This window comes from Zychaea mexicana (genome assembly GCF_025766255.1).
Source record: "Zychaea mexicana strain RSA 1403 chromosome Unknown BDB00scaffold_21, whole genome shotgun sequence".
Classification (NCBI taxonomy): domain Eukaryota; kingdom Fungi; phylum Mucoromycota; class Mucoromycetes; order Mucorales; family Lichtheimiaceae; genus Zychaea; species Zychaea mexicana.
The window spans coordinates 407,793-420,303 of NW_026516684.1; the positions used below are offsets into that span (position 1 = coordinate 407,793).

General features: G+C 42.9%; 7 protein-coding genes across 7 annotated transcripts; 3 read left to right on the top strand and 4 right to left on the bottom strand.

Annotated features, from left to right (window-relative positions):
• Positions 1–172: 172 nt before the first annotated feature.
• BDB00DRAFT_735335 (NAC domain-containing protein) lies at positions 173–783 on the bottom strand (the record flags this gene model as incomplete). Its single annotated transcript, XM_053118379.1, has 2 exons — positions 173–526; positions 685–783. Coding segments are annotated over 2 exons (453 nt in total), but the record flags the coding sequence as incomplete, so codon positions are not given.
• Positions 784–1,619: 836 nt separating this feature from the next.
• BDB00DRAFT_786470 (NUC091 domain-containing protein) lies at positions 1,620–4,013 on the bottom strand (the record flags this gene model as incomplete). Its single annotated transcript, XM_053120614.1, has 5 exons — positions 1,620–2,507; positions 2,596–2,946; positions 3,049–3,332; positions 3,409–3,672; positions 3,770–4,013. The coding sequence occupies 5 exons, from the start codon at positions 4,011–4,013 to the stop codon at positions 1,620–1,622; spliced, it is 2,031 nt and encodes a 676-aa protein (XP_052981675.1).
• Positions 4,014–4,701: 688 nt separating this feature from the next.
• BDB00DRAFT_927579 (uncharacterized protein) lies at positions 4,702–5,848 on the top strand (the record flags this gene model as incomplete). Its single annotated transcript, XM_053128885.1, has 3 exons — positions 4,702–5,394; positions 5,543–5,699; positions 5,784–5,848. The coding sequence occupies exons 1-3, from the start codon at positions 4,888–4,890 to the stop codon at positions 5,846–5,848; spliced, it is 729 nt and encodes a 242-aa protein (XP_052981676.1). The 5' UTR covers positions 4,702–4,887.
• A 1,304-nt stretch (positions 5,849–7,152) lies between these two features.
• On the top strand, positions 7,153–7,589 carry BDB00DRAFT_760301 (uncharacterized protein; the record flags this gene model as incomplete). Its single annotated transcript, XM_053119203.1, has 3 exons — positions 7,153–7,224; positions 7,320–7,463; positions 7,545–7,589. 3 exons carry the CDS (start codon positions 7,153–7,155, stop codon positions 7,587–7,589), a joined length of 261 nt encoding a protein of 86 aa, XP_052981677.1.
• Positions 7,590–8,026: 437 nt separating this feature from the next.
• Positions 8,027–9,042, bottom strand: BDB00DRAFT_760191 (uncharacterized protein; the record flags this gene model as incomplete). Its single annotated transcript, XM_053119195.1, has 4 exons — positions 8,027–8,334; positions 8,434–8,458; positions 8,526–8,620; positions 8,691–9,042. The coding sequence occupies 4 exons, from the start codon at positions 9,040–9,042 to the stop codon at positions 8,027–8,029; spliced, it is 780 nt and encodes a 259-aa protein (XP_052981678.1).
• Positions 9,043–9,380: 338 nt separating this feature from the next.
• On the top strand, positions 9,381–10,591 carry BDB00DRAFT_882485 (Arp2/3 complex, 34 kd subunit p34-Arc-domain-containing protein; the record flags this gene model as incomplete). Its single annotated transcript, XM_053128152.1, has 4 exons — positions 9,381–9,442; positions 9,540–9,784; positions 9,872–10,261; positions 10,362–10,591. 4 exons carry the CDS (start codon positions 9,381–9,383, stop codon positions 10,589–10,591), a joined length of 927 nt encoding a protein of 308 aa, XP_052981679.1.
• Positions 10,592–10,593: 2 nt separating this feature from the next.
• Positions 10,594–11,722, bottom strand: BDB00DRAFT_247636 (methyltransferase TYW3-domain-containing protein). The gene is made up of 2 exons (XM_053116645.1): positions 11,232–11,722; positions 10,594–11,150 (listed from the first exon to the last, which is right to left on the bottom strand). Exons 1-2 carry the CDS (start codon positions 11,649–11,651, stop codon positions 10,701–10,703), a joined length of 870 nt encoding a protein of 289 aa, XP_052981680.1. The 5' UTR covers positions 11,652–11,722; the 3' UTR covers positions 10,594–10,700.
• Positions 11,723–12,511: the final 789 nt, after the last annotated feature.

Consider the following 12,511-nt stretch of genomic DNA (forward strand, 5'->3'; position numbering starts at 1 on the left):
TCGTTATACTTTTTTTTATTGTGGATGTGTTACTTTTTACATGGTAAGTTCCTATAAAAATGAGAGACAAAATGCATGAATTTCTTCGCTCGTCCTCTCCCCTTGTCTCTGCCATGTAATCCACACACAAAAAAATAAAACCACACACAGACACACACACACACACACATACCATGATAGCGTTAACAATATCGCTGTTGTTGTTCTTCAAAGCCTTGATGGCCTTGTTGCGCGAGACATTGGCTTGGCTGACAACCAACTCGATATCCTTATCCTCAATGCCAGTGGCATCGACCTCTTCATCATCATCCTCTTCGACGACAGCAGCAGTGGATTCGGCAGCGACGGTCGAGGGAGCGTTGGCCTCGGTATCATCGGCCTTGGCGGCTTCTTCGGCAGCAAGCTGCTGGGCAGCGGCTTGTTGAGCACGAGCGCGCATGTCTTCGACCTGGACTTCACCAAAGACAATGTAGGTGTCAGAGTTGTTGCTCTTGAACACCTCAGGGCGACCAATGGCAAACACAATCTAATTTACACACATTATAAAAAAACAAATCAATGAGTAATTTAAACACTGGGAGGGGAGAGAGACACGCGTCTCTCCTTTCTGTTGTTGTTGTTGTTGCTGTCGTCGTAATCGTCGTTTCATCCAACCAGAAAATAAAAATAAAATGGAGTACGTACACCACGGGCACGGGTGAAGGTGACGCGCGTAATGCCGGGAACTTGCTTCAAGCCAAGACCGAGGATTGCCTTGCGAGCCTTCTTCTCACCACGGGACTGAGGGGTCTCAACACCTTCCTCGACTTCGGGGACTTCGACTTGCTGGCTGGTCTCAGCAACTTCCTCAACCGAAACGGGCTTTTGCTCTACGGGCTTCTCGTCGACTTGGGCAGACATCTTTAAAGTACGCGTTTATAATGGGTGTAAAAAGTGTGCGTGTGTATACCGTTCAATTTCGTTTATATATATATAAATATTGAGAGTAGAGTAAAAGAGCAAGTGTTTCAAGAATGAGTCATTTCGAACATTGTATGAATTGGCAACCTCTCTCTCTCTCTCTCTCCCCCACAATTCGAAAGGTTTACGAATGAAGAAGATACGTGGTGGGGAGCTTTCTTTTTAATCGTTTAAAAAGATCCATCCATCCATCTATCTCCTTCATCCATCCATTCGTTATCATCATTCTCTCTCTCGCTCCCCTCCAAACTGTTGTCATGGACCTGGTGGTCTCTCTCACCTTTGCGAATTGAAAGAGGGGTTGGGCGATTTGGCTCTGGAATCACTTTTAGGAAGCGCCCACCTAAGCTGGGATAAAGTACCTTTTGCCCTGGGGCCCCCCTAAGCAATTTCATTGGCCGAGAGAACTTTGATAGCTCGTGCTTTTTTTCTTTTTGGGCTTACAGAGAAAACATCACTGGTAATTGTAGCAACACTCTTATGCAAAAAAACTGGGGGTTACTTTAATAATAGTACAAACAGAAAAAAAAGAGGAAACAAAACAAAAAAGAGAAAAAACAAATGATATATGTGTAAATATATATGATTATGATGCTGTTTTTTTTGGGACGAGGAAAGGGAGAGAGTGAGAGAGAGAGAGAAAGGGAGATGGTGCAAGTCTATCGTCTCTTGCGCTTGAGTCCTGCCTGCGCAGATCCCTTCAATCGACTCTTCATGACTTTCTTTGTCTCTTCATCGGGCTTGACCTTATTACGGTTACGGTTCTTGATGTTGGCAGTTTCATAATAATGAACACCCACCTTCTTCTTCTTGGATGATGATGCAGCTGCCGATGATTTGTCTTCTTTAGTCTTCTTCCGTGGTGCCTCCTCTTCTTCATCTTCGTTATCGCTAGGCATTTCTTCGCCCATATCACTCATTTCAAGTTCGCTATCAACTTGTTCTTCCTCTCCTTCTTCGCCTTCAATGACAGGAGCCTTGGCGACAGGACCTTCTTCACCAACAACACTTTCAAAGATCTCGTCCCAATCAGTAGGTTCTTCGTCGCCCTTTTGTTCTGGTTCCTCAGCGGGCTGCTGTTCTTCTTGTTGAGCAGATGCTGGTTGAACAATCTCTTCCTTCTTCATGTCATCTTCCATGTAATTGACAGAGACATGGATATTCTTAAAGATCTGATCAACATGAACCTTCTTGTTATTCTTTTCCTGTTCCTGCTCTTCGGATTCTTGCTGCTGCTGCTGCTGCTGGACGGCTTCTTCTTCTTTTCCTCCGTCTTTGGCAGTGCGTGGCAGTTCAGCTTCAGGAGGAGGAACATAGTAGGGCAATCGACCACGGAGCCAATCGTTCAACACCATCATGGCCGTATTGTGGAAATCGGGCTCTCCCTTCTTTTGCAATTTACCAGTCTTGCGAGCCAATTTTTCCAAGAAATCGGTAGCATCGTTCCATTCCTTGATATCGTACGTGCGTTGAATATATTCTTTTCGTACACGTTCCATAATGGTCGGTATATTGTCTTCAGGAGTAGGTACGTTCTCTACACGGACCTAATATATACATATATACGTAGTGGGTTTAAGCAATGAGAAAAATCACCTCTGACACATTAGAACAACAAAAAAAAACACAACTTACAGATCCCTTCAAAATGATATCGGTTTCGTTATCGTCAGGGTTGGGAGGAACGACACCAGGACAATCGATCAAATAGATACGTTTCATCAAGGTAATGTATTGCCAGACCTTGGTTTCACCAGGAATAGGAGCGACAGTGCACACCTTCTTTGCTTTCAATGTGTTGATAATGGACGATTTGCCAGTGTTGGGGTAGCCGATGAATCCAACCTGGATCTGTTTCTTGTCGGTATGTAGGCTTGAGAATTGTCGCAAAAGCTGAATCAACGAGCCTTTGCCGAATGAGTTGTTGATCGAAGCGTGGAAGGCGAGTGTGGGGTAATCTTTGGATAGCGTAGCAACCCATTTGGCCTAGCATGATAGCACCTTGCTGGTTAGCATTTTGTTTTCGCTTATTTGGTTTCAAGTAAAAAAAAAGTGAAAGAACGGAGGCCAGTTGTTTAGAGGACTTACAGTAGCCCATGGAGGAATTAAATCACACTTGTTGAGAACAAACAAAAGATGCTTGTGTGGCTTCTCTTTGCGAATAAAATTCTCAATCTTGCGACAACGGGTGCCCAAGGGATCACGGGCGTCGAGTACGTGGATAATGACATCAGATGAATCAATGACCTTGTACAATTCATTCCAAATACGTTTCGATTGGCCGGCTTGCAAGTACCATCCACGCGCTTCGTCGACAAAATCCTTTTCTTTGTTGGCCAATAAACTAGTATCTTTGCTGGAGACGTAGTTATCTAAAATATTATTATTTTTTGCGTCAGTTTTTAAACATGCTCACTGATCAATCCAGCCATCAACCACCTTATTTACCTTGTGTTTCGTCTACTCGTGACATGAGTTCTTCCATGGATCCAATAGCAAGCTTAGGCTTCTTGCGTTGCGACTTTGAGCCAAACGTGGTCGAGAATGATTCCGTTTCCAAAATATGCATACGACCTTGCTTGGTAGGATCTTGCAACAACGACATTGGCAGTTTGTTTTGCTTCAAAAGAATCTGATAAGGATCGTGAATCTTTGCACCGAGCGATTCTCGGAAATCTTCCAAAGCCTTTTGTCCAATGACTCGAGTGTTGCCTGAAAAATATTATTTGGTTAATCCCACGATTACCTTCATTCTCATATATTTATAGAACACTCCTTCCTTTCATCAATCACACAAAGATAAACTTACCAAACCATTTGCGATTGGGAGCAACACGCGCCGTATTGACTTCAGTGCTTTGGAAATCGGCAGCCTTGATGATTTTACCAGCAGCATTGCGAACGGGTTTACCACTCTTGAGCATGTTGATGTACTTCAACTTTTTGGCATCTCGGTAAAAGTTTTCACCCTTGACTCGAATGTTGGTGGCACGATCATCGCCAGCATCCCTCGATCGGGCAACTCTTGCTTTCTCTTTTTTAAATTGACCCATAGTAGACGACTTTTTTTGGGTGGATCGATCGCGGGGGGGAAAGGGTCGAAATAAAAAAAATATTTTTCTCCAGCTGTGAAGTTTTGTCGCAGTTTATAGTCGTCACATTATGCGATTTAAGTGGTACAAATTGATGTCGCAGTTCCTGCTTTCAAAAAAAGTATATATATACAGAGCCATTAGTGATGTAGCATTCACTATGACATGGTATAGCAAATAAAACGACTCGTTTGGGTAATGGTGCGGTCTAATTTATTGCTGTATACAGAGTTTGGCTGGGATCATCATGAGCCAGAAATTAAAGTGATGGATGAGCATCCACCTCCACCCTCCACCCACTTAACGTATTATTTGCGTGGACTGGAAGGTTGCCGTGTCAATAACTAGGATAACTTGCATGTGCAAAATGCGCATATCACTAGAGAAGCTCATAACCAAATTCAGTGAGTTGAAAATACGAGAGCGCATTGTATACTAGAAGTAGCGTCTGTGCTTTTATTTGTTTGTCTATCAGGCTAAAAGAAATACATACTTTGGTAATAATAGGCGGAACAGACAGTGGAAGAACTGCCCAAATCGCCTCGCGCTTCTCAGATAAACAATTGTACAACTTTAAAAACATTCATCGTAATAGTGCTCAGCCGTTCATTAAGGTTTGTACAAGCCAGCACCAGCGTTACACGTCGTTGAGTATATAAAAAAGGTGCAGTATTTTTTTTCTTCTTGTCTTTCTTCACTTTTCAACCTTCAACGTACCTCTACTTGCTTTATAAAAAGTTACTGTTTCAGTATTTTTCGTTGCTCTTCTTTTGTTTCCCAGCAAAGACTGTTATTCGTGGGTCAAGACCTACATGCGTGGTGGTATACACTACGCATGCCTAGCGTGGTCTCTTCCTTTAGTGATTTATGCCAAGGGCCACTACACAGTAACGCAAGTGGGTGGAATGTTTGCCAGACCCTCGCGGAGGCACACGCACGCACGAGCACCCGAGAACATGACCGTGTTTATGCACTTGCAAGCATCTATCCTGACATTATCAATGCTATTACGATCGATTACAAGCAGTCCTTGCACGATTTGATGATCCAGTTCTATGGCCTTTTGGCGAAATCAGATCTGTCCATTCTCTGCTTTGAAGGCATGTACGGAGATAATGACATGCAAAAGTATAACCTACCATCATGGACTGGTGCTACCGAGCAACATCGGACGGGCTATACGCTCGATCCGAGCACTCGCGTTCAAGTGGACATTGACGGCAGATTCATGCATGTGACATGCGCGGGTATTCCTAGCAACAGAAAACCAGCAGTAGAAGACGACCCGAGTCATTGGACGTTCGACGATATACCACCTAGACCCGAGGGTCCTCATCGCCGCGTTAATCCCTGGAGACTTGCAATTCATGCTAAGCTGCCTGGACACAAAGACATGAAAACAATCATGCTTTATTTGCGGTCTTATAGCAAAAAACGTCGTTCCTTTACCACCCCCCCCAGAATTCCAGTTGTTATCACTCTTTATACAGCTTAAAAAAGAGAACCTCTTTTGGCAGCACCAGAATTCAGACAACGCGTCGTCATGGTTTGATTTTGACCTTACAAATAATGAAAATATGAATGATGCTACTACTGCTAACATCAAAGAAGGAGAACACGTGATGCTTTCCGGGATCCCATTTACCTGTAAAGAAACTAAAATAGGATGCTTTCCAATGATCAAAAGAGAAGGAGAGCATTATTATAAAGCAATCGGCACAATTAAAATAGTGAATCCTGAATACTTTTTCGCTGATTACACTGCACCCGCTCCTGAAACTTTTACCATCCAATAAACAATATTGATCTGGCATTCTTTTTCTGATAAGCATACGCGTACAGGGTCTCAAAGATATTGCTTGCTGAAAAGCTTTACTTTTAGTTTGCTGTAGAAAAAGGTATTTTGATGCTGTCTAGTCGCAATGGGTAACAAACTAAAAGTACTCAAAAGCCATACTATCAGTGAGATATTTTCATGGTACCAAAGGCAGAATAATGCGGCAAGTGCTTTGTAAGCATGCAATGAAATTAATATACTACTGTATGCATTACACATAGTGTTCTACCATACATCTTTTTCTTAATTCAAAACATCACTAATTTTTATGGATATATATGATAGATGCGAGGTTCATTATAGACCGACGCGCCTTTGTCGCCTGCACACCTTCGGTATTGAGCCGCCTCCGCTTCCCTTCGCGTTAAAGCTACGGAGCTTCGTATAGGCGGCTCGTACATAGACCGATGTGGGAACCCATTACGACAATCAAAGCTCTCCAATCAATCGGGTGTTTGGAGTACCTCAATAGCCCCCAGTATACTTTATATTTTTCTGTTTCTTCCAGACGATCGACAACAATGTATTTCAATTATCTATGGTTTGTACTGAAGGGTGTTAGGGTGTTTGTGCAATAGAAAGAAGTATTGTGCTGCTACAAAATTTACTTGTTGACCAAAGGCAAAAGGACGACGGAAGAAGCTGTTATGCGTGTTACCTTGATCATATACAATTACATACAAGGGCGGAAATTTCGGTAAAGAGAGCAGCAACAAACTACATTCTCGTTAATCCTACTACCTACGAGGAATATTTGTTATAGCCAAATAATATGCATTACAGAGGCATCCATAATCTAAGTGATAATATAACTACGAATAAGTTAGTGGTGGAGTTGTAGTGTGGCGACGCGTCTAATTTGTTGCAAGGATAGGACTACTTATTGCCAGCAAGTAGAAACCATCAGATTATACGCGACTTCTTGAATGATAGTTCGTTAATCTCTCAAAGCTTTTGTAGGTTCGATTGGTCAAAGATATTAACGAGAAAGTTGTAAGGAACTTTAAGCAATTTTAAAGAGAAGAAAGCTAGTTTCTCGTATATTGAAGTAAAGATCGTTGCGTATGAATCGCTGTGTATGTGTGACACTTTACGCCCTTTGAGGATGGATCTGTGACAGACCAGGAGGGGCAGAATCGAAATGTACAGTGAGAGAAGAAAGCTCCGCTGCTACTGCCGCCCGCCCGCCCGCCCGCCGCCCCCGCGAAACGCAGTTAGTTAGCTCTTTTTTCCCTTCTCATTACGAACACACAATTTGACACGATGAAGACGTTGGTCAGCCCTGGCAATGCAGCTTGCTGCAGCATCCTTTCAATTTGCGGCATTGTCTTTCTTGTAAATAATTTTTACAATCTATTCTAGTCCCACACCTTAACGAAAGGAAGACATACACACTAATGCCCTTTCCACATTCTTTCTCAACTGAAAAGACATTGTTAGGCATGGCGTTCGATGCTCGAGTAGAAGTCTTGACAGAATTCGTGTCGGATCCAGATGACCCACACGCTACTGCATCAGCTTGTTTCACTGCCGCTATTGTGTATGCCTGTTTCTTGGCTTTCTGTGGTTGCCAGGTATAAAGCACATAGTTTTGTATTCTTTTTTTTATCACTTGCTTATAATTATGCTGAAACACTTAACAACGATTATTTTAGTCTCTCGTGCACAAGTACAACTCACGAAACCAGATCCAACTCTAACGAAACCTTCCCTCTTTCTCGTCCTTTCTTTCGACAAAAGAACTTGAGAAACGAAAAAAGGCGCACCTCTTCCAACGCGACCTTATATAACAATACACCCCACATCGATCATATACACACACGTCCGCACGAACGAACGAACGTTCTCCCCACCCCCAGTTTGTTTCATCATTAAAGAAAACGATACCTTTGTTGTATAAACTTGTAGTAGTGTTTTTAAAGATAAAAAAAAAAAAGATAAAATGTGTGCGTGTTTGTATTTCTATTGGTACGTTGGCGGTGTATTATAGAGATATGATACAATTAAGGGAGAGAGAGAGAGGGTGAGTGTGTGTGTGGATCGAGGAAAAAAGAAACAAGTGTAGTGTACGTGTTTATATATGTGGAAAGAAGGGTAGGGATGGAAGAGAAAAGAGGTGGTAGTATGTAGTTATGATTTACTCGTCTTTAGCAGACAATGACGACGACGACGCGAGTTCCTTCAACGTCTTGATCATATCCTCACGCACATGGGTCGCGAGTTTATCGACTGATGCCGAATCTTCAGCTATGTCCTTGGTAGGCACAGGTGGGAGCACCCTGACACGCACCTTGCCCGAATTGAATCGCTTGGACTTGCTGTCATACAAGTGGTAGTAGTTCTCAACGACAATAGGGACAATGGGGACACCGGCTTGGACGGCCATGTAGAAAGCACCTTTTTTGAATGGCAGCAGGTCGATTTTGGAAGCATGTCCTCGAGTGCCTAATTTTTTATTTTATTTTTTTGTCCGCAAATGTTCACATGTCAATACTACTACTACCTCCTCTTCTCTCATCACCCAAAATCCTTTTTTTTTTTTACCTTCAGGGAAAAGCCAAACGCTGATCTATTGAGAGGAAAGAAACGATGCGTTATCATCCAAGCACTAAACCCACATTGCACCCGCCACATACATTTTTGTTATGGATATCTTCCGCAGCCTGCCGTGCTTCCTTGATGGCATTATCTCGGTTCTTGCGGTCCAAAAAGATAGCGTTGCTCAATGTCACTAGGATAGTTGTCAGTAAAAACGTACCCTCCTCTTTTAAAGAACCAAACAATGGAGATAAGATGCATACTAAACCAGCCCAAGAATGGGTAATACTTGAGAGCCTTCTTGGCCACCACGGACGTCGCTTTAGGGAACACGCTAGCCATAAAGAAAATATCCATGCTGCTCTGATGGTTACAGACCAAGACGCTTTTTGGATACTGTAAATTCTCGGCACCTTCAATCGTCACTGAAATGTCGACTAGGAATCCGAGCAAATTGTAGTAGAATTGCGACACCGAGTAGTTGATTAGGTCGGCTCGGTTTATGAGGGGCAGTAAGAGCGAGGCAATCACACCGTAGAATGCGCAAATGGCAAGACACATTACACACACGACGCTACGGTAATAGTAGCCGCCATGACGACGATAAAGTACCATGAACGTCGCCGTTGCTAATAGCAACGTGGTGGTGGTCATCAGAAACATATTATTGTGTGTTTGTTTTCAAAGAGAAAAGTAATGAAGAAAAAGGGGAGGAGAAGAATATATGACGTTTATAAGGCCACCAAAGAAACACAAAAAAAAAAAGAGAGAGAGAAGCACGCGCTTATTTCGGCAACAGGCTCGCTCTCACCCAATATTTTTGTGTTGCCCGCCGCCCTCTCCAAATGTCTCTCTTGAATTTCAAGTGCCGTGGGTGCGCGGGCTGGAATTACAATACCCACCATCACTCTCAGCTTGGCAAAGAACAGTTCTGCTTGGTTTTTTCGACAAAGATGATTTTACTGGATTATTACAACGTCATTTTGAAGGATGCTTTGGATGCTCGGTTAAATGGGTAATTATATATATATATTTTGACTGAAACAGAGCTTGTTGGAAAAACTGTAAGGCAACTTGCAAAAGAAAGTTTATTCTCATTATCCAAACTGTAGTGGAAAACGCGAATCGGTGGACATGACCATCGTCGATTTTGATGGCGTCACGTACTACATCTCGACGCCAGAAACAAAGAGCGTGCTCCATATTTCGTTGCAATGGGCCTGTTTTCAAGAGCTGGTCAAGTACGGTGCCACCGATATCTTACAACGCGAATATGGCAGTTATTTGGCACCACAACCCGAGCAAGGGTATGACTTGACGCTGGTGATCGATTTGGATAGCGTTGCTGACGATCAAGGTATGTTGGAATAAAACAAAGGGAAATCCTATACTTTATTTTTAATAAGGAGGACTTTTTATTTTGCTTACACTAAAACCTACACAGAGACAAAGGATGCACTTGTTCGCAAAGTGTCGTTGTTGAAGCGCAATTTGTTGGCCGCTCCATTTGAACGTGCCTTTATTGAACAAGGCGAATACGAGGACGAAGAAAAGCCCAACCCATCCCCAGAGCTGATGGCGGTCCACTATCGTTCCGAGGAAGCCATCTATGTCAAATCCAGCTTTGATCGTGTCACGGTCATCTTTAGCACAAATTTCAAGGATGAGACGGACAAGATTTTCGGCAAGGTGTTTTTGCAGGAATTCGTCGATGCACGTCGTCGTCCTGCGTTGCAGAATGCTCCCCAGGTGCTTTATTCCACACGCGAGCCTCCCATGGAGCTCCGTAATTCGGGTATCCAAGACACGCCCGACACAAGCTATGTCACCTTTGGTATGTACCGCATTGTATTTTTCTTGAAGGAAGCGTTTCCAAGTTAGTATTAGTAGTATGAGTAAGTATTTGAAAACTAAAACGGATTATGTATGACTAGTCCTTTTCCCTCAACATTTCACCAAGGGTGACGTGCGTGAGGAGACCATTTCTCGCATACAAATTTTCCGCGACTATCTCCATTATCACATCAAGTGCTCAAAGGCTTACATGCATACCCGAATGAGAGCACGCGTCCGCGACTTCTTGAAGGTTCTCAACAGAGCCAAGCCCGAAAGCACCAACGTCGAAAAGAAGACTGTCAGTGGAAGAACGTTCCGCAGAAGTTAGATATACACACCCACACACCACAGCCACCACCCTGTAACCTGCAACTAAATAACAACATATATGCCTCGCCTGTTCTTTCTTTCTATACATTCTCGATCTTGTTTTATCATCAATATTGCTCTAAACTAAGATCCGCTAAATCAACATCGGTGTTGATCTTTTCCTTGTTGTTACTAACTGTGGCAGCTTTTGCTAGACCTTCTTTCCGCTTCCGTTCCCTTCGTTCCTCCTTTGTTTCTGCTACTGATACTGCATCTTTCACTTCCACCTCTTTCAGCATCATTTCCTCAAATGCTTTCATGCGTTCGGCGTTTTGCGTGAATTTGGCATTTGACATGTGGAGCAACAAGAACAGATAGGTCGGGTCCACCAGACATTTGATATCACCACTTTTGGTATCTACATAACCAATTGGTGTATCAATTTTGTGTGTGCTTCGAATAGCAAGCATTTCGCGCGTTCGAGAAGCTGTGATGCCGCTGTTTTGATATCCTGCTTGGTATGCTAGACCGTTTAATCGCATGCATGCTTCCTGTGTTTCGGCTTCGACATGTAAAATCTACATCGTTTCTTGTTTGTTAAAACTATGCAATATACACCACCTTTTCCTTTCTTTTCCAAAGATATTCTCGCTATTTACCAATGGCTCAAACTTGAAATAAATCATCTGCTTGTGCATAATCTCTTGCGGTGACACACTCGTGTTATGACTACTATTAGAAAACACAACCCGTCGATCCGTTCCAAAGAACAACTTGACAATCCAGTCATTGTCAGCTTGTTCTGGAATGGTGACTGGGTCATGCGTCACATAGAGCCAAATCCCTCCTTTGTTGGTTGAGGTATCGTCATTGTGGCGGTTTTCACAATAGACTGCAACTCGGCCAGAACAACTGCTGGTGGTATAATAGTGGGGGTGTTTGTTGATGGTATGGATCAATTCGAGAATGGGTGCATCGATGAATCCTTTTGGTGATTTGTCTCGGCGTTCGGAATCGAGTGTTTCCACAAGTGAAGAAACCACTTGGTGTTTTCGTGTGGCAAATGTGGTATCTGTCATGTCTGGAGGAGGGAAAAAAAGTCGAGAAAAATAAACTTTTTTGTCAACTGAGTTTTTTTTTTTTTTTTTTTTTGACAGCCAAGAGGAAGTTATTTGATTTAAAGGGTCGTGGAGATGCATATTCCCGCACATGATACAAAAGGATAACAGTGGACTCAATTTCTATATCAGCATTGATCACGAACATTCTTCCTCGATTCATCTTCTCATTGTTTGGGTATGATGATAGTGATACCAAACGTGCAGCAAGGAATTGTTCTGAACAAAAGCCCCAAAGTCAGACCTATTATGCTTTCTTCTTCTTCTAGTGCTTTGAGCGGATTCTTTAGCCGAGACTACACAACACAGATCGAAGGCCGTGAAAACAATGGTTCACGCAACACAGTCCTGCTCGATGATCTTTCTTATTATTAGCTTTTAATGCTAGAGCAGCTACTACGAAGCTCATAATCATACATAGTTTCAAGTCTAATACTACGTTGTACATGCGTCCTTGAATATCAGAAACGCTGAGCCGTGAAGGGATTATATACATCAAGCGACGGACACAGAGTAAGGAGCATACTAGAGCTTGTAACAATCGCTATGAATGACCATTTTCAGTACCAACATCGAGTGAGCCGTCACCATCAACACCAAACAAGTGGCGGTCGTGCTGGTGGAATGCAGCCATAGTGCATCCCCAACTCCCTCTGAATATTTATCGTAAGGTACAGACATGGTAATGTCAGCTAAAGGCTAATACTGCTGTTCCATACTCACACCTGCGAATATACAAGCATTCTAGTTATTGACAGTCTACTTATCTGTCAAAATTAGCTATCGCCTTGAATCTTCTCATCGTCATATAAGCCCAGCTA

Coding starts and splice junctions, on each gene's coding strand:
- BDB00DRAFT_247636 (XM_053116645.1), bottom strand. CDS start 11,651: ATGACAGATACCACATTTGCCACACGAAAACACCAAGTGGTTTCTTCA. Junction 11,151..11,231: donor ATTTCAAGTTTGAGCCATTG/GTAAATAGCGAG, acceptor GAAACGATGTAG/ATTTTACATGTCGAAGCCGA.